At 44.0% G+C, this 21,224-nt stretch overlaps 1 protein-coding gene across 1 annotated transcript in view; it reads right to left on the bottom strand.

Annotated features, from left to right (window-relative positions):
* Nucleotides 1-2,189: 2,189 nt before the first annotated feature.
* The window catches only part of kcnq3 (potassium voltage-gated channel, KQT-like subfamily, member 3), a 68,804-nt gene continuing 49,769 nt past the window's right edge, over nt 2,190-21,224 (bottom strand). The window contains exons 3-16 of the mRNA XM_061979138.2: nt 18,333-18,423; nt 17,272-17,398; nt 17,032-17,204; nt 16,745-16,912; nt 15,373-15,483; nt 15,212-15,307; nt 15,039-15,133; nt 14,938-14,964; nt 11,903-12,117; nt 7,749-7,854; nt 7,549-7,680; nt 7,391-7,486; nt 7,228-7,312; nt 2,190-4,178 (exon numbers count right to left, since the gene is read on the bottom strand). Coding sequence (XP_061835122.1) covers nt 3,516-4,178; nt 7,228-7,312; nt 7,391-7,486; nt 7,549-7,680; nt 7,749-7,854; nt 11,903-12,117; nt 14,938-14,964; nt 15,039-15,133; nt 15,212-15,307; nt 15,373-15,483; nt 16,745-16,912; nt 17,032-17,204; nt 17,272-17,398; nt 18,333-18,423 — 2,185 coding nt within the window. The 3' untranslated portion in view covers nt 2,190-3,515. The remainder of the gene's footprint in view (nt 4,179-7,227; nt 7,313-7,390; nt 7,487-7,548; nt 7,681-7,748; nt 7,855-11,902; nt 12,118-14,937; nt 14,965-15,038; nt 15,134-15,211; nt 15,308-15,372; nt 15,484-16,744; nt 16,913-17,031; nt 17,205-17,271; nt 17,399-18,332; nt 18,424-21,224) is intronic.

Genomic DNA, 21,224 nt, shown 5'->3' with positions numbered 1-21,224 from the left:
TTTCCACCTCTAACAACCAAAAAGCTGTGAAAACTATGATGCTGTGTTCCAAATTTAAATTATATACGGAACTTGTGTGAGCATATGGCTTTACACTTTCTTACATATATATATTTTGTAGAGATGTCCGATAATGGCTTTTTTGCCGATATTCAATGTTGTCCAACTCTTAATTACCGATTCCGATATCAACCGATACCGATATATACAGTGGTGGAATTAACACATTATTATGCCTAATTTTGTTGTGATGCCTCGCTGGATGCATTAAACAATGTAACAAGGTTTTCCAAAAATAAATCAACTCAAGTTATGGAAAAAAAAATGCCAACATGGCACTGCCATATTTATTATTGAAGTCACAAAGTGCATTATTTTTTTTAACAAGCCTCAAAACAGCAGCTTGGAATTTGGGACATGCTCTCCCTGAGAGAGCATGAGGAGGTTGAGGTGGGGGGGATAGCGGAGGGTGTATATTGTAGCGTCCCGAAAGAGTTAGTGCTGTAAGGGGTTCTGGTTATTTGTTCTGTTGTGTTTATGTTGTGTTACGGTGCGGATGTTCTCCCGAAATGTGTTTGTCATTCTTGTTTGGTGTGGGTTCACAGTGTGGCGCATATTTGTAACAGTGTTAAAGTTGTTTATACGGCCACCCTCAGTGTGACCTGTATGGCTATTGACCAAGTGTGAATTGCATTCGCTTGTGTGTGTGAAAAGCCGTAAGATATCATGTGATTGGGCTGGCACGCAAAGGCAGTGCCCTTAAGGTTTATCGGCGCTCTGTACTTCTCCCTACGTCCGTGTACCACTCCTTACAGCGGCGTTTTAAAAAGTTATAAATTTTACTTTTGGAAACAGATACCGATAATTTCCGATATTACATTTTAAAGCATTTATCGGCCGATATTATCGGACATCTCTAATATTTTGCATTCTATTTTAGTTACTGTATTGAGTTTAAAAACCCCTGGCGCTGTTTTGTACTGTTTTGGTACTGTTTCTGTACTTGTGTTGATTATTATTATTTCTTAATTGTTTGTAAATGTTGCATATTATAAATAAAGGTTTATCAAATTAAAAACAATTAATAAATTAATTAACAAAAAATAAAAAAGCGATTCGAAGGAATTGATAGACTGGGTTCTGGCTCTGAACAAGAACACGTTTTCAATTCCCATCCCTAATTGCAAGCATTGGTTTAAATCGAGAATCAATTCTGAATCGAATTGTCACCCCAAGAATCAAAATGGATTTGAATCGAGAGTTGTTCACATCTCTAACACTGCGCTGGTTCACCTTGAGGGGGCGTCAGTGAGCTAGCAGGGGCTTGTCGCTGCCATCTGCCGATAAGAAAGTAAGGCAACTTCCTGGAAAAACATAAGTGCATGGACATCTCATACAAATGAAGTTAAGACCACCAATGGTTTTTAGTTTTATAACATAATAATTTCAGTTAAGAAGAATACCATTTTTTTTTTTTTTTTACATAAATCATTTCCTTATTATCTTGTTATCTGTGGAGGGAGGTGTGGCCAGTGCTGCCTGCAGGAGCAAAGGTCACAGCCTCTGTCCATGGTGCTGAGGACAGAGCACCATCAGACTGGGGCGTGGCAGTGCTGACGGCGAGACACAGCTGGCAGGTGATTAGATTTCACAGGCGGTACGTGTTAATCTAATCATCTGTTGTCTTTAACAGTAAGTGGCCAGGAGCAGGAAGGGAGAGAGGATACGGACGTGGCTGAAAAGTCGCGTCCTGCTGGAGAGAAACTATTGTTAAAAACATATGATTATTAAAACCTTGTTAAAACTTGCACGCTTGGCTCCTGTGCCGTGTCTGACAGTGGGACTGCGAGGACGCAACTTCCACATCTGGCCAGATCTGGAAGTTGCGTCTTCGCAGTCCCACTGTCAGACACGTTTTAATAATCATATGTTTTTAACAAAAGTTTCTCTCCAGCAGGACACGACTTTTTAGCCGCGTCCGTATCCTCTCTCCCTTCCTGCTCCCGGCCGCTTTCTGTTAAAGACAACAGATGATTAGATTAACACGTGCCACCTGTGAAATCTAATCACCTGCCAGCTGTGTCTCGCCGTCAGCACTGCCACGCCCCCGTCTGATGGTGCTCTGTCCTCAGCACCATGGACAGAGGCGGTGACCTTTGCTCCTGCAGGCAGCACTGGCCACACCTCCCTCCACATTATCCTCTTACTAAACAACCTATATTGGAACATAGCAAGTCAGTGCCTCAGCAAGCTATGAACCTGACCACACGTCACTGTCAACATTTGGTTCTGAAGGTCCACTTGGATGTGAAAAGTAAGTCAGGCGTGATGACGATGATGAAGATGGAAGGACGCGATGAAGTCAGTAGCGCGTTAGCTTGCAGCATGCTAACAAACGAAACACTCACCTCGGGATCCCTCGTGGAAAAAGTGCAGGTGTTCCGCAGGGCTCGCCTTTAGAGCCTCTGCCATGTAAATACTGGACTACACGTTAAATATGACGTCACTATACGCGTCCATAAAATGTCGTCATGACAACGCAAAGTGACTCTAGAAAAAGGAAGTTCTACTTTGTACTAGAAAAAAAAATGTTTTCCCAAAAATGAGTAAACATGATGCATGCTGGGAGCTAGATTACTTCCTCTCTATGTCAATTAGCGGTCTTTTCATTAGGGACACCAGCTATTGATTCTAATAATTCATTGTAAAACTGTTTAACAGGTGTGCCTAATCAAGTGGCCAGTGTCAATCAGTGAAAGCCTGAGGTGTCATGTGACCCACACATGACCACAATAAGTGTGCTAATCTAAAGTATTGATGCATTTCTAGTTTATTAATCTGCTAAAAACATGATTATCTATCTAGCTGTCGTTATTAGTATGAAGGCTACCGAGTGAGGGCCCGCCTCTCACTTCCTGTCTTTAGTGGTCATGGGAAAGGTGAAAGGTCATTTTGTGTTCGGAGTAGAATTTGTTGTACAAACGTCGTCTTAGAAAATAAGTTTTGTTACAAAATCTTGACAAAGTATTGTCATTGTTTGATTGACGGGTTAACAGGCCGCTGCTACAAACGTCGATTTTTTTTTTTCCTGGCAAGATGGCTTGTTGTCACGGCGATGCTCCGCCAGGACCAATCAGAGGTGTCGGGTCGTTATGGACGACCAAAAAATATGTTTCGAAGGATTTTGGCACGTCGGATGTCACGATTGATGATATTGTGATGCTGTCAATCATTCCGCACTGTGACAATGAAGCACCGCCCACTTTTCCGAAAAGACACACACATCAGTGAGTTTGAGTTGGCCAGTAGATGGCGTCATGCGCTTCATGCAAAAGAAAGGTGGATGTAGAAAATGGTGTAGCAGGAGCAGCGGCTACGCTAGTCATGCGTCACATGCACTTGGCGGCCACGCCGTGTTAGCACGCGGCCGTGTTGACATCACTGACAACCTTCTCTGAGTGCTTCAAGTGTGGAGGCGTGACTTGGATTAAAGGTCAAGTTGGAGGGGGGCCGGCTCAGGGCGGCGTGCTCCACACGGCGTCGCCGAGCCCCTCCCCCGTGGCAGAGAGCGGTAACGGACCCCCGCTGGGCGTGAAGGGGTCCGTGTCTGAGTCCGTCTCACCCTCCGCTAGGTAGGCGGGTCTGGGTCGGGTCCGGCCGCCCTCCTCCGTGGCCACCTTGGAGCCCCCCGCCCCCTCCGCGTCCTCACCCCCCCGCTCGCCAGAGATGCTGAAGCCGCTCGGCGAGCGCTCCAACTCCTCGTGGTTCACCGACAACATTGACAGCGGCGAGTCACCCCCGGGCCCCCTCATGGTCCTGCCCGGCCCCTGCGTGGGCACGTTCTGCAAAGAGCTGATGGGCAAGACAGTGGGACGCTCGGCGTAAGTGGGCACAGAGGGCGGCGGTGGACGCGCTTGGACGTGAGAGGTGCGGCCTGACCGCGCCCCCTCCTCGCCTCCTCTCCCGTAGTAGGAGCCCACCTTGCCAAGCGGCCCCTGGTAGGACATGTGAGGGAAGGCCTCAGCATAGTTGAGGAAGACCCCGCGAATGTCCCCGGCCCCTGTGGGCAGGGCTTCCAGGGTCATGTGGGCGGCGCCGGCGGAGTCCACCTGTAGGTGCTCACTGTGCTGGATGTGCATGTCCACCAGGAAGTCCAACTTCTTCTCCATGTCTTCAACCTGTCTCACACACACACACACCCACACACACACATGTTAGCATTTGGAATGGGGACCAAGTTTTTGATCATCACTTGTGGGGACCACCCTTTCTACAGGTTGTGGAGGCATAAAAAAATGAGGTAAAATGGCCACTGCCCAGTTAGCTCAAACACGTCTTTAAATCTCTGGATTGATGAAGTAATGTGCTGATCATTCTTACTGGGGACCCTGGGGAAAAAGAGTTAATATGGTTCATGGGGACCAATTTTAATAATTTTGCATGATTCACACAAATTTGTACGTGACTACTGAGGACCATTTAAAAAAAAAAAAGTTCCAGTTAAATATGACATGATCCTCAGAATACAGCACTACAGCTGTCCTCTTATAGGAAGTTTCACCACTTAAATGTTCAAATTCAAATCCTGCATCTTCTGTGACATAACTGAAAACTGCTATTTAGCAGTAATGAAGTTGTCTGCAACTCCAAGGATAGAAAATTCTGAATGTGAATCTTACTTTAAGGTAATAATGTTTTATAATCATGCTGTATGAAAATGTCATCCTAAGGAACACTAAACCAGATTTTGTTTTTAGAAAAATATATTAGTTTTAACTACGGATAGATACCATACAGAATCACAGTACTATTAATGCCAGGATAACAAATATTTCACTTTTCAAGAAAATTAATTTTCTCTTTTACCAATATTTGAAACACGTAAACAAAGTAACCCAAATTTCCCTGTTGTGGGATCAATAAAGGATTATCTTATCTTACCTTAAACCACAGAAATAAAATACAAACTCATTTAAACTTTTATTTTTAACAACATTGAAAATAAAGAACATAAAAAACTATTCTACTTAACCAGTCTTGCTGATTATCTCTTAATCTACTATTTTACCTGCAATCTCCTTTTGTAGGCCGTAATGCGGTTGTACACACAGAACGTCAATGCTTGCCATTCTCGGTTCAAAGCTTAAAAATCACTTAGGCATCTTCAGAATAAATAAATAAATGATAAATGGGTTATACTTGTATAGCGCTTTTCTACCTTCAAGGTACTCAAAGCGCTTTGACAGTATTTCCACATTCATCCATTCACACACATTCACACACTGATGGCGGGAGCTGCCATGCAAGGCGCTAACCAGCAGCCATCAGGAGCAAGGGGTGAAGTGTCTTGCCCAAGGACACAACGGACGTGACTAGGATGGTAGAAGGTGGGGATTGAACCCCAGTAACCAGCAACCCTCCGATTGCTGGCACGACCCCTCTACCAACTTCGCCACGCCGTCCCTGGATGGATCTGACTATCATTAAAAAGGTTTCCCTTTAGGGCTGTGGTCCCCAACCACCCGGCCATGGCCCGGTACCGGTCCGTGGACCGATTGGTACCGGGCCGCACAAGAAAAAATAAAAAATAAATAATAATAATAATACATATATATATATATATATATATACATATATATATATATATATATATATATATATATATATATATATATATATATATATATTAGAGATGCGCGGTTTGCGGGCACTACCGCGGAGTCCGCGGATTATCCGCGGATCGGGCGGATGAAATTAAAAAAAATTAGATTTTATCCGCGGGTCGGGTCGGGTCGGGTGGTTGAAATAAAAACATTTTTGATTTTAAATAGATTCAGGCGGGTGGCAGTTAAACCAATTCGGAAATATATATACATAGTTAAATGTTGTTACCCACATACGAAAAACAAGCAGGCACCTGCTGCATATGCCACAACAGAAGAAAAAAAAAGAAAAGAGATGGACACTTTTACGGAGCGGAGAAGGGACGCCTCGCCGGGGTCCGGGACCGAGGCCCCTTCCCCCGAGAGGGCCCCACCGGGAGCCGTAGCTGAGGCGATCCGCGAGAAGGGCCCGACGCACGTCCAGGGTCACCACCGCGCCCACCGCACCGTCACCCCGCCTTGTCCGCCTTCGCCGCGGCCGGCGTCACGCGCAGCAGGTAAGCAGCTTACCTGCCCGCCACCCCCGTGGCCGGGGGCTCGTAACAGGGGTCACTCCGCGCGCTCCGCCCGCGCAGCTTACCTGCCCGCCACCCCCATTGCCGGGGGCACATAACAGGGGTCACTCCGCGCGCAGTGCGCTCACGAAAGGGGTGGGGCTCACCCTGGTTGATATAGACAGCAGCTGGACGGTGGCCATGGAAGTCGGAACCCGCTAAGGAGTGTGTAACAACCCACCTGCCGAATCAACTAGCCCTGAAAATGGATGGCGCTGGAGCGTCGGGCTCATATGCGGCCGTCGCCGGCAGCGAGACGCGCTTGGAGGTGCGCTCAGCGCGGCTCCCATATGATTGCGCACTGGTGTGCGTCTGGGTCGTGACAGCGTGGCACGCGAATGTTTGCACTGCATTGGATCAGTCTCCTTTCTTTAACAGGCAAAAGCTTTATAACCTCACTAATGCCTTGCATCGTCTATATTAGATATATAACAACGGGCGGGTGCGGGCGGATGCGGTTCTGATCAAATGTTACATCGGGTGGATGGCGGATGGTTGACGACTTTCTGATGCGGTTGCGGATGAAATAATTGCCTATCCGCGCATCTCTAATATATATATATATATATATATATATATATATAGTTTTTTTTATAGTTATTATTATTATTTTTAAATTTTTTTATTTTTATTAAATCAACATAAAGAACACAATATATACATTATTTATCAATATAGATCAATACAGTCTGCAGGGATACACTCCGTAAGCACACATGATTGTATTTCTTTATGCTAAAAAAATTAATAAATACATAAATAAAACTTTACCCCCCCCCCGGTCCGTGGGAAAAATTTTCAAGCGTTGACCAGTCCGCAGCTACAAAAAGGTTGGGGACCACTGCTTTAGGGGACCTGTTTTTTTGTCCCCATACCGTCAGAGGTCCCCTAAAGGGGACTGTGTAAACAGAGCGATGTCCCCATTGCCAGAACACACGTACACACACATACACGTACACACACGCTGTGTGTGGGCAAGGTGAAAGGTATGGCGGGAGGGTCCTCCTCACCTGTCTCTCCACCCTGACGAATCTCCCCATCATGCTCTGGTCCTCAGCGTCAGCCATGGAGACATTCTTAGAGAAGTAGGCAACACTGCAACACACACACACGCACACACTAGTGACCTTTCACCTAGTTCTTGCTGTAGAGGTAATGGTCAGAGGTCACTACCTGGGGGACTGGTTGGGGGGGTTATTAAAGGGCGGTTTAGTAGGTTTCTTCTGTTTGGGGGTCAGGAGGGGTCCAGGGGCCAGAATCACGTCAATCCTGCAGAGAAGAGAAGGAGCCATGAGGTTGAGAGCGACAAGCTTCTAGAAGCTTTGACTCACCTGGTCTGCAGGTACTTAATCCTGCACAGCATGTCCAGGTGACCTGCAGAGTACTGCTCGATCACATCCTTCACGTCGTACGGCCTCAACGTCTCCTTGAAACGCTTCTTGTTCAACAAGAACTGCATGATCCTGACACACACACACACACGGATTGCGTCTCGTTACAACGTCGCGGTTGAAGTGTTAGAGCGTCCCACCTCACGGCCCTGATGACCATCTTGAGCGTGGGAATCATCTCCTCCAGCAAGATGTCGGCCGGGAAGCCTCGTTCCTCTGGGACAGGTTCCGGGAGGGCCGCTGCATCTGGCACAGGACATTGTTCCGTCATCTCTTTCAAACATACACTATATTGCCAAAAAGTATTTGGCCACCCATCCAAATGATCAGAATCAGGTGTCTTAATCACTTGGCCCGGTCACAGGTGTATAAAATCAAGCACTGAGACATGGAGACTGTTTCTACAAACATTTGTGAAAGAATGGGCGCTCTCAGGAGCTCAGTGATTTTCAGCGTGGAACTGTCATAGGATGCCACCTGTGCAACAAATCCAGTCGGGAAATTTCCTGGCTCCTAAATATTCCAAAGTCAACTGTCGGCTTTATTATAAGAAAATGGAAGAGTTTGGGAACAACAGTAACTCGGCCATGGATTTCCATGGCCGCGCAGCTGCATCTAAGCCATACATCTCCAAGTCCAATGCAAAGCGTCGGATGCAGTGGTGTAAAGCACATCGCCACTTGGCTCTAGAGCAGTGGAGACGCCTTCTAGATGCTCCAGGATACCAAAACATTTTGGACAATTCCATGCTCCCAACCTTGTGGCAATAGTTTGGAGCGGGCCCCTTCCTCTTCCAACATGACTATGCACCAAAGCAAGGTCCATAAAGACATGGATGACAGAGTCTGGTGTGGATGAACCCGATAGAACACCTTTGGGATGAATTAGAACGGAGACTGAGAGCCAGGCCTTCTCGACCAACATCAGTGTGTGACCTCAACAATGCGCTTTTGGACGAATGGTCAAAAATTCCTATAAACACACTCCGCAACCTTGTGGACAGCCTTCCCAGAAGAGTACTTCAAGTTCATATGTGAGTCAAGGCAGGTAGCCAAATACTTTTGGCAATATAGTGTATCATTAGAACTACAGATGTCTGATAATATCGGCCTGTCGATATTATTGGCCGATAAATGCGTTAAAATGTAATATCGGAAATTATCGGCATCGTTTTTTTATTATCGGTATCGTTTTTTTTTTTTTTGTTTGTTTGTTTGTTTTTTTTAATTAAATCAACATAAAAACACAAGATACACTTACAATTAGTGCACCAAACAAAAAACCTCCCTCCCCCATTTACACTCATTCACACAAAAGGGTTGTTTCTTTCTGTTATTAATATTCTGGTTCCTACATTATATATCAATATATATCAATACAGTCTGCAAGGGATACAGTCCGTAAGCACACATGATTGTGCGTGCTGCTGGTCCACTAATAGTACTAACCTTTAACAGTTAATTTTACTAATTTTCATTAATTACTAGTTTCTATGTAACTGTTTTTGTATTGTTTTACTTTCTTTTTTTATCTTATTTTATTTTATTATTTTTTTTTTAAAGTACCTTATCTTCACCATACCTGGTTGTCCAAATTAGGCATAATAATGTGTTAATTCCACGACTGTATATATCGGTATCGGTTGATATCGGTATCGGTAATTAAAGTGTTGGACAATATCGGAATATCGGATATCGGCAAAAAGCCATTATCAGACATCCCTAATTAGAACCTTTAATTAAACAGGAACTCAGCAAGCACAAGACAAGTTTGATTATACATACGTGTCCTTTAAAACTTTGAAACAACGTTGCAAAATAGTTGTATTTGTAAATTGAGACACTGTATAACCATTTAATTCCCATCTTAAAACTCATTTGTATACTCTAGCCTTTAAATCAGGGGTGCCCATTACGTCGATCGCGTGCTACCGGTTGATGGCGGAGGGTGTATCAGTCAGGCATTAAAAAAATAGACCTAAAAATTAGCGATCATCAATCTTTACCAAGATGTCACTTTCTTCACCAACAGGAAGGCGAGAAACGCGTCGTCCCTGCCGTCAAAACTCTAAAGACCGACTGCACAGTTCCTGTTTTCACAATAAAAGCGCTGCTTCATCCTGCCCGCGCTAACAAAATAAGAGTCTCAGAAAACTGGCGTGCACAAGCAAGCAAGCCATGGAGTTTGCCGCCAATGTATTTCTTGTAAAGTGTATAAAAAGGAGTATGGAAGCTGGACAAATAAGATGCCAAGAAACAACCACTTTCATGTGGTATTAGACAGAAAGGAGGACTTTATTTCTCCTCCATTTGAAAATGCGGACGTTATCATCACTACTGTATGATTCCAATTAGAGGCTGATATTATCGGCCGATAAATGCTCTGAAATGTAATATCGGAAATTATCGGTATCGGTTTTAAAAAGTAAAATTAATGACTTTTTAAAACGCCGCTGTACGGAGCGGTACATATGCGGTAAAACACGGACGTGGGCCAGTATACTCTGGACAGAAGCTGTGTGCCTTCATTGTTTTCGTAGCTGTTGTTTTGAGGCATGTTTAAAAAAAAATTAAAAATAATGCACTTTGTGAAAGTCAAAGTATAGTATTTCCCATAGTTGTAGTGGGTATCAGGATTATCTCAGGAAGAGCATGTCCCAAATTCCAAGCTGTTTTGAGGCATGTTAAAAAAAATAATGCCCTTTGTGACTTCAATAATAAATAGGGCAGTGCCATGTTAGCACTTTTTTCCATAACTGGAGTTGAAGTTGTTCTCTTATTTTGGAAAACCTTGTTTTTGATTGATTGATTGAAACGTTTATTAGTAGATTGCACAGTACAGTACATATTCCGTACAATTGACCACTAAATGGTAACACCCGAATAAGTTTTTCAACTTGTTTAAGTCGGGGTCCACGTTAATCAATTCATGGTAAAGTTACATTGTTTAATGCATCCAGCGGGGCATCACAACAAAATTAGGCATAATAATGTGTTAATTCCACGACTGTATATATCGGTATCGGTTGATATCGGAATCGGTAATTAAGAGTTGGACAATATCGGATATCGGCAAAAAAAACATTATCGGACATCTCTAATTCCAATCAATGCAAGTCATCAGAATCAGGTAATACAGCAACTTATATTCTTGTCTTCATGAAAGAAAGGTATCTATATGCATTAAACATGCTTGTATTATCATTAAACATCTTTAACGTGTTAACAAAAACGTCTCTATTATAAATAAATAAATATAAATAATATATATGAATGGGGCAGCACGGTGGAACAGGGGTTAGTGCATGTGCCTCACAATACAAAGGTCCTGTGTAGTCCTGAGTTCAATCCCGGGCTCGGGATCTTTCTGTGTGGAGTTTGCATGTTCTCCCCGTGACTGCGTGGGTTCCCTCCGGGAACACTAAATTGGCCCTAGTGTGTGAATGTGAGTGTGAATGTTGTCTGTCTATCTGTGTTGGCCCTGTGATGAGGTGGCGACTTGTCCAGGGTGTACCCCGCCTTCCGCCCGAATGCAGCTGAGATAGGCTCCAGGACCACCCGCGACCCCCGAAAGGGACAAGCAGTAGAAAATGGATGGATGGATGGATATATATGAATGAGGTAGATCCCCTTAACTTGGTCAATTGGAAAGTAGCTCGCCTGCAGAAAAAGTGTTGGCACCCCTTCTTTAAATAGACACATTTTTAGACCAGTTGATCTGCCGTCTCTCTTTTCTGCTCTGCGTGGAGAAGTTATCAGGTGACCACGGGTCAGCCTCCACGGATGACGCGCTAGCCTTGTCTACATGCTTGTCTATATGCAAGAGGACCCCACTGCTGGCCCCACTATGAACTGGACTCTCACATTATTGACCGTATGCACTCGGCACCCAAAGGGGGATCCCCACATCTGCGGTGCCTTCCAGGGTTTCTCGTTGTTCCCATTGAGTTGAGTTTTTTTCTTGCTCTAATGTGGGATTAGATCCGAGAATGTCGTTGTGGCTGGTGCAGCCGTTTGAGACATTTATGATTGAGGTGTACACAAGTAAACTGATGATTGAACGTTAGTGTCTAACATTGGATCCACGTTGTTGGTTGGGAAATGACCGAATTTCAATGGTTAACGTCAGAACCGAACATTGATTAAACGTCGTCAAAAAGCATGTTGTTTCAACGTTAGGTTTGACTTGCTCAACGTCAGGACCTAATTCAACAAGGTCTCAACGTATTTTTAATGTATTGTGCCTGCTGGGAAGTACAAGCACCAGCTGGCTGTTACCGTGGCGATGCTCCTACCTTCAGAGCTCTGTCGCAGCGTGTTCGTCTTCATGCGGAAGGCGGTGCGAAAACGTTCCCGGTTGCTGAAGCCGGCTGGTTTGGGTTCCTTGGAAGGACTGTCCTCCACGAACTCCGTGTTGGCCGCCAGCTTCCTGCTCGCCGCCACCGCCACGGCGGCCATTGTCGGCCGGGCGTTGGGAAGGCGAACGCGCTCCAGCAGCGTCATCTTCTGGCTGAAAGGAGCAAAGGGGAAGAACTATGAAAAACCTTGAGAAGACTAACTTTGTGGGGGTTTTTTTGAAAACGCCACAAAAGATGTTCTGTTCACGTTAATGTCAGCACTTTGGCACACTTGATTGAGAGACATTGGCATGTCTTCCAAATACCTACATTAAGGATATATATATATTGTTATAAAAAATATTGCAGCTTCTTAGAACAATATATATTACAATATATTATTTGGTATAAAAATGGTAATTGAAGTATTTCAAAATGGGTTGAAGTGGTGCTGATTTGGCAGCTGACCTATGCAGTAACATATTGTCATTTCCTGTTGCATTATTTTGTCAAAACTATTATTCATCTACCTGATAATTAACTGTTAATATTTCCTTACTTTCTGTTATATCATGTTTCTATCTACACTTTTGTGAAAATTTAATAATCACTTATTCTTCTGTTGTTTGGTGCTTTATATTAGTTTTGGGCGATTTTACAAATGTGGGTATCGATCCAATGCCAAGTGGTTACAGGTGCAGTATTGATCATACCAATGCTGATACTTAAAAAAATCATTGAATTATTACATTGACAATTATAGCAGGATAGCAAGTCAACAATATCAATTAAATATTACAATTATTTTCTACTATTGGCTGTGCACTTTAATGTCCTTTGTGTTCTTGTTTGTTAAACTCTTTCTTCATGTGTTTTTACCTTGTTTTTGTGAATCTGCACTGCAACCACATCATTTCCACATTGTGGGATAAATAAAGTCTAATCCATCCTCCTGTCCAAAAACCGCCAACAATAATTTATTTACATGTCGTGACCTGAATACCAACCAAGTATTAGTGATATTGTTATTATATATTATAAGTTATTAACTCAGATTACCTATTTTTAGCAGTGCCGTGATCACAGAGACATACTAAGCCCGTGAGCTGCTGCATCGCCTCTGAGTTGGTAAAAGTTAATTCTAGATTATAAATCATGCATCACACTTGTATAGATTGTGGCCATAAACTGAGAAGTTGGTGAACTTTGACAGCTAACATGCGGCACCTTTTTAACCTTTGTGAGGATTTTAATAAAAATAATAACAATGATAATGCGTTCATATAGCGCTTTTCTAGTTATGATTAATTCTTCATTTAGAGGGGAAGATATAAACATCCAATATAGTCGGCAACCCAATGAGAGCAGATATTGTACAGTGTGTGATAGCTTTACTATGTTCATAGTTTGTATTTCTTGTTTAGCACTTGCATGTTACTTAATGTTTTACTAAAGCTTAATCTGTTTAGCACACTGTTTCGAAAACTTGTAGCTCATCCTCCTTATATTCAGGCTAAAAAATATACGGTTCTGGAATCATTTGTCTCAGTCTTTGCTGTCATGAAGTCTGCCATGATTAGTAGTGTTGTTGTGATCCACCTGTGAAATTAATATGCTGCTGTGTGCTTAAAAACAGCAAAATGAATGTGCCTGTTACTACATTACAAATATGGTTACAGTGTGTATATAAAACGAGGACGGAGGCCTTTAGATGTTTTTTTTAGAGCGTGTTATAGGCAAAATCGAGCAAATCCCATTAGCTTCATTGTTAGCTGACATTTGCTAGTGTTTATTTACGAGTTAGAATGCATCCAAAAAAGAAAAACATATGTGCGCTTGTCTTACATAAGGATTGTGAATGATAAACAAAATTCTCAAAAAAAAGGGCAGTTCCCCTTTGAAGCCCTCTTGTGTCCATGGACTTATTTCCTGAGTTTGTAAACAAACTGTCCAAACTCCTCCTCTGTGGCAGACGTTACAAATTACAGTTTGCCAAAACAACCTTGAATCTAATCTGTCGCTGTGAACGTATTAACTCATGTTCATGTCATCATCTTTTTGCTTTGCTCTATTCACCACTGCACTATTATTTATTAGCTTTGCACATATTAGTTATTTATGGGTTTTTAAAAAAAATATTTTTAGTCCATCGTTAGTATTCGTTTTTTTACATTGAACAAGAGTCAAATTCAAACATGAAGTACTTGGCCAATAAAGCTCATTCCGATTCTGATAACAAAATATTTTGTGATAATATAACATATCGATACAACCAATGTAGTATCGACCATATACTGATACTATACTTTTTGGTATGGATCAGCCCACCTTTATTTACATTTAAGAGCTCGATTGTGGCTGAGATAGGCTCCAGCGACCCCCCGCGACCCCAAAAGGGACAAGCGATAGAAAATGGATGGATGGATAGCTTAGCGGTTAGCAGGGGCTTATTGTATCCTCCTACGGTGTGTAGTGTAGCATGTTTAGCTATTCCTCATTCTCCAGTGATAATGGTACTTGTAATAAAATTACTTTACTGGCTGCCATGGAGGGAAGAATTGCTGACATTAGCGAGGATGCTGCATTGCGTTGTGCATGCCTTTGTTTGCTTGTTGCTGTCAAGTTTGCGGGACACAGCGAGAATGTGTCACAAATATGCGTTATCACGATACACAGATAGTATTAAATGCTCTATTGTTGACCAAATGTATATAACTTTTCTATCGTATATCGTTAGATATGTAAGAAGCACAACAAAGACTCAGCAGAGACGAGGACGGACAAAGAGTCCGAGATGAAGCATGATCTCCTGCTTTAGTCTGTGGACAGGAAGAACCAGAACTTTTAGTTCTCACGATTTCTCTTCACATCTTCCTATAAGTCCAGAATATTCAGCAGGTCTGATGGTTAGATAACCCGCTGACCTGGACGCTGGACCCTGTAAGGACACGACCTTCATCAAAACACTCTCAAGGTATCATAAGGTGCTCTACCTGGCCATGGCCTCCAGGTGCTCCTTCCTGCGTGACCAAAACACAAACCTGTCAATCAAACATGACAGTGTCATGTGACGACATGTGTGCACGTGACTTACCTGAAGCACGGAAGCGAAATGACGGTTTCATAAAACCTCCACGTGGCAATGAGGTCATCCCTGATTGGATTGGTGGAGTAGTAGCGCCACGCCGACTGCAACACAGACACACACAGCAGCATCATCAACCGTCCAATCAGACTCGGTCAGTGAGCGGGTGGGCGGGGCCTCACTTGGATGAGTCCGGCAGCAGGATGTCTGCGTTTCTCAAAGTGCTTCTGTCTGTGCTGCTCCTGGACCTTCAGAGCCAGACCTGAACCCAGAATGCCCTGCGGAGAAACACTTGGACATCACGCACTATTCACATTCTGAGGACGCCTGCTGGGACACGTACTGCAGGTAGCGCGAAGAACGACACGCCGATCAGAGCGAAGGTCCCGGCTAAAAGTCTACCCGCCCAAGTCTTTGGTGTCTTGTCCCCGTAGCCGATGGTGGTCAGCGTGATCTGCAAGAGACAAACAGTCCTGAGACACTTTGACTAATACCCTGCGGTGTCCTACATTGTCCTACTGAGGTCTACATTGTCTTACTGATTCCTACATTGTCTTACTGAGGTCTACATTGTCCTACTGAGGTCTACATTGTGCTACTGAGGTCTACATTGTCTTACTGAGTCCTATGCTGTCTTACTGAGGTCTACATTGTCTTACTGAGTCCTACATTGTCTTACTGAGGTCTACATTGTCTTACTGAGTCCTACATTGTCTTACTGAGTCCTACATTGTTTTACTGAGGTCTACACTGTCTTACTGAAGTCTGCATTGTCTTACTGAGGTCTACATTGTCTTACTGAGGTCTACATTGTCTTACTGAGGTCTACATTGTCTTACTGAGTCCTACATTGTCTTACTGAGTCGTACATTGTCCTTCTGAGGTCTACATTGTCCTACTGAGGTCTACATTGTCCTTCTGAGGTCTACATTGTCCTACTGAGGTCTGCATTGTCCTACTGAGGTCTACATTGTCATACTGATGTCTACATTGTCTTACTGATGTCTACATTGTCTTACTGATGTCTCCATTGTCCTACTGAGATCTGCATTGTCTTACTGAGGTCTACATTGTCTTACTGAGTTCTACATTGCCTTACTGAGGTCTACATTGTCTTACTGAGTCCTACATTGTCTTACTGAGGTCTACATTGTCTTACTGAGTCCTACATTGTCTTACTGAGGTCTACATTGTCTTACTGAAGTCTGCATTGTCTTACTGAGGTCTACATTGTCTTACTGAGGTCTACATTGTCCTACTGAGGTCTACATTTTCCTACTGAGGTCTACATTGTCCTACTGAGGTCTACATTGTCCTACTGAGGTCTACATTGTCTTACTGATGTCTACATTGTCCTACTGATGTCTACATTGTCTTACTGAGGTCTACATTGTTTTACTGAGTCCTATATTGTCTTACTGACGTCTATATTGTCTTACTGAGGTCTACATTGTCTTACCGAGTCCTACATTGTCTTACTGAGTCCTACATTGTCTTACTGAGGTCTACATTGTCTTAGTGAGTCCTACATAGTCTTACTGAGTCCTACATTGTCTTACTGAGGTCTACATTGTCTTACTGAGGTCTACATTGTCTTAATGAGGTCTACATTATCTTACTGAGTCCTACATTGTATTCCTAAGTTATTGTCCCCATTGTTGAGCAGAGTCAATATATTTCGAGGGAGACAAAGATGCCCACAGCCAGTGACGTACCAGCCCCCACCACAGGGCGTCAGCGTAGGTGTCAAAGTCCTGAGCGCTGGGCTGAGCAGTGGGGTCGTCTTGGTTGTCCACCGACACGTCGTCCTTCTCCACCAGGTAGACCAGGAAGGACGCCAGGATGAGCGACAGGAAGCCAATGTACCAGGCTGTGATCAGCTCCTACGTGTAAAAATACACTTTCATTTGACTGAACTAACCTGACACATACACAAGACAGTCACCATGGCAACAATGTTACAGTGTTAAGCCCCGCCCAGCACCACCCCCTCCTGTCTTACTTTACTGTGAGCGTAGATGGCAGAGCCCAGCAGCTTCCATGTTCCTCCTCGGCGGTCCATGCGCAGCATGCGCAAGATCTGCAGGAAGCGCAGGCTGCGCAGGGACGTGGCCAGCACGTTGCCTTGGTTACGCACCGCCACCACCGGCACCGACGCCATCAACACAAAGATGTCTGCCGGGAACAGCATTCCATCATAAACCCACCTCATCGGGACAAGACAGTTGGCCTTTGACCTTACCCAGCATGCACAGCGGCTTGCGGGCAAACTTGAGCCTCCCTCGCCATCCTTTGTAGCGACAGCAGCAGCCCGCCGCCCAGATGCGCAACGCAAACTCTGCCCCGAAGATGAAGATGGCAAAGGTTTCCTAGGAAACATCAAACATGTCAACAAGTGTGTGTGTGTGCGTGTGTGTGAATGTGTCTTTGTGTGTGTGCGCGCACAGCGGTGCAAACAGGTGAGGGGGATGGATTGTGTTTTGTCTTTGTGCCAGAATGCGTGCTAAAGTGCCCTTTAGATGGCACGACTCTGCTAAATTTAACAAATGCTTTCCCTTCAAATATCATGTCTCTGTGTGTTCTTTACAGTCCACCACTGACTCCACACTATTCTTGTGGATGTTGATCCTAACAACAAACTAACCGGACTAGTCTGTTAGTGTTTTATATATAAGGTGCTAATTAAACAACATAAAAACATCCATCCATCCATTTTCTACCGCTTGTCCCTTTTGGGGTCACGGGGGTGCTTGAGCCTATCTCAGCTGCATGCGGGCAGAAGGCGGCGTACACCCTGGACAAGTCGCCACCTCATCACAGGGCCAACACAGATAGACAGACATTCACACTCACATTCACACCCTAGAGACCATTTATTGTTGCCAATCAACCTATCCCCAGGTGCATGTCTTTGCCGGTGGGAGGAAGCCGGAGTACCCGGAGGGAACCCACGCAGTCACGGGGAGAACATGCAAACTCCACACAGAAAGATCCCGAGCCCAGGATTGAACCCAGGACTACTCAGGACCTTCGTATTGTGAGGCACATGCACTAACCCCTGCTCCACAGTGCTGCCATAACTAACCCTAACATAAAAACATGTTTGTTTAAATGTAACTTAGATAATCCAATTCACTATGTAAAGCGCATTGAGTCACTAGAGAAAAGCGCTATATAAATATAATTCACTTCACTTTAAAGTGCCCTCTTCAGCGGCAAATACGCGCTGTTCGTGACCTTTTTTTCCACTTTGTCCCTAAAAGTCTGTGCACGTCACCGTTGTGTGCGTCAGTGCACGCTCACCAGGACCACCAGCCAATGAGCAGATGTCTTCTCGTGTTCTCGGAAGGTGGTCAGCACTGCCAGAATCAAACAGCCCAGAACGATCAGGAACCTGCAAGACACCAAGACAACGTGAGGACAAGACGTGCAGGACAAAGACTTGACCGATAGAGGGCGCCACAGATCTGCTCAACGACAACAACAAAGCAGGCCTTACAGCTGACTCAGCAAGTGACCCAGTAAGACATTGGGACAGTGGTCAGGGTCAGCAAGGCCTTCGCTGCTGCGTTAACATAAGTCATGATCATAAATTAATAAAAGTTCATTTCATTTTCAATTCGCTTTCCATAAATACAGAAACAATTATTCATCATATTGTCTTCATGTCATATTAGGCAGAGTGTTGCTGTTGTTACATTAGAGCTATTATCTAAACAGAATTCAGCTAGCTTTTTGCCAGAGGTGTATGAAATCTGCCTGAGGGCTTCTGAACCAACATCGTGGCAGTCTGTGCAGCCTATGCGAGCGAGGCGCGTACAGTTGATAGACAGTTGCGATAGCCAATCGCATCACAAGTTGTTGACAGTAGCCCATCTAGGCTGCTTCACGTTGAAACATTGATTGTGACATTCACGTCTCCTGTGATTGGATACTCGCTAGAGAGTATCCAATCACATGTTGTCAATTGCAAAACCAGGAAGTGCTGAGCACACACAAACGAGCCACACTTGGCTAGCAGGGAAATGTTTTTTAACCCGCGATGGCCGAAGGAGAGCAAAAACTTAAGACTTGATTGGGTTGCAGATAAATGTTTGCAAGTAAGGACATTTCAAGAGAAGCTAGATCTCGTGAGATGAGGTCGGCCGCCCCTTGACCTCGTTTGTCTGCCACTTCAAATCAAACCAACCCATCCATCCATCCATCCATTTTCTACCGTTTTTCCCTTTTGGGGTCGCGGGGGGTCGCTGGAGCCTATCTCAGCTACATTCGGGCGGTAGGCGGGGTACACCCTGAACAAGTCGCCACCTTATCGCAGGGCCAACACAGATAGACAGACAACATTCACACTCACATTCACACACTAGGACCCATTTAGTGTTGCCAATCAACCTATCCCCAGGTGCATGTCTTTGGAGGTGGGAGGAAGCCGGAGTACCCGGAGGGAACCCACGCAGTCACGGGGAGAACATGCAAACTCCACACAGAAAGATCCCGAGCCCGGGATTGAACTCAGGACTACTCAGGACCTTCGTATTGTGAGGCAGATGCACTAACCCCTCTTCCACCGTGCTGACATGAGCGGTAATTACCTGTGTGAAGTTCCCCCCCCCACCTTGTCTAAATCTCACCAAACCTGTCCCAATCGTTTGTGCAGCAAAATGTTTTGTTTGTGCCATTACGGTTTTTAAGTTATTCTAAAATACATTTTGTAACTTGTGATGTCCCAATCACCCCAAACTTTTGTGCTACGTTTGCGCTGCAAACATTTTTAAGATTTTAAGTTATTCACATTTTACAATTTTATGTTATTAACTAGAGACTGCCGATATTATTGGCCGATAAATGCTTTAAGATGTAATATCAGAAATTATCGGTGTCGGTTTCAAAAAGTACAATTTATGACTTTTTAAAACGCCGCTGTACGGAGTGGTACACGGACGTATGGAGAAGTACAGAGCGCCAATAAACCTTAAAGGCACTGCCTTTGCGTGCCTCCCAATCACATAATATCTACGACTTTTCACACACAGCCATACAGGTCACACTGAGGGTGGCCGTATAAACAACTTTAACACTGTTACAAATATGCGCCACACTGTGAACCCACACCAAACAAGAATGACAAACACATTTTGGGAGAACATCCGCACCGTAACACAACATAAACACAACAGAACAAATACCCAGAACCCCTTGCAGCACTAACTCTTCCGGGACGCTACAATATACACCCCCCACCCTACCCCCCCACTTTAACCCCATCCCCCCCAACCCCGCCCACCTCAACCTCTTCATGCTCTCTCAGGGAGAGCATGTCCCAAATTCTAAGCTGCTGTTTTGAGGCATGTTAAAAAAAATAATGCACTTTGTGACTTCAATAATAAATATGGCAGTGCCATGTTGGCATTTTTTTCCATAACGTGAGTTGATTTGTTTTGGAAAACCTTGTTACCATATTTTTCGGACTATAAGTCGCAGTTTTTGTCATACTTTGGCAGTGCGACTTATATATGTTTTTTTCCTTTTTTATTATGCATTTTCGGCAGGTGCGACTTATACTCCGGTGCGAATTATATTCCGAAAAATACGGTACATTGTTTAATGCATCCAGCGGGGCATCACAACAAAATTAGGCATAATAATGTGTTAATTCCACGACTGTATATATCGGTATCGGTTGATATCGGAATCGGTAATTAAGAGTTGGACAATATCGGAATATCGGATATCGGCAAAAAAGCCACTATCGGTCATCTCTATTAATAACATGTAATTAACATGTTACTAATCAACTAGTACCCCCGCCCCCAAAACGAATGGAACAAGTTCGGGGGAAATAAGGACAAGGTTGGAAGGTTGGTTCTGCATCATAAATGCCTAAATACCATAAAAAACATGAATTACCTAAAAAATATAATAGTTAGACCAAAAAATGTTTGCAGCACGCACCACAAACAATTGAGACAAGTTTGGGGAGATTTGAATAAGGTGGATGGGCCAACTTCACGCAGATGTATCACAAAACATTAGTAACTTCAAAATGATAATAGTTATGACGAAATATTTTTCGATGCACAAACAAGCACAAACGTAGCACAAACAAATGGGGCACGTTTGGGGTGCTTTTGACAAGGTGGGGTCTAGTTATAATAATTAACACGTTAATTACACGTTGATAACATATAACCTTAA

This window comes from Nerophis lumbriciformis, linkage group LG19 (assembly GCF_033978685.3).
Source record: "Nerophis lumbriciformis linkage group LG19, RoL_Nlum_v2.1, whole genome shotgun sequence".
Taxonomy (NCBI): domain Eukaryota; kingdom Metazoa; phylum Chordata; class Actinopteri; order Syngnathiformes; family Syngnathidae; genus Nerophis; species Nerophis lumbriciformis.
Note: the sequence above shows the minus strand (reverse complement) of the source record. Positions and strands in the feature narration are given on the sequence as shown.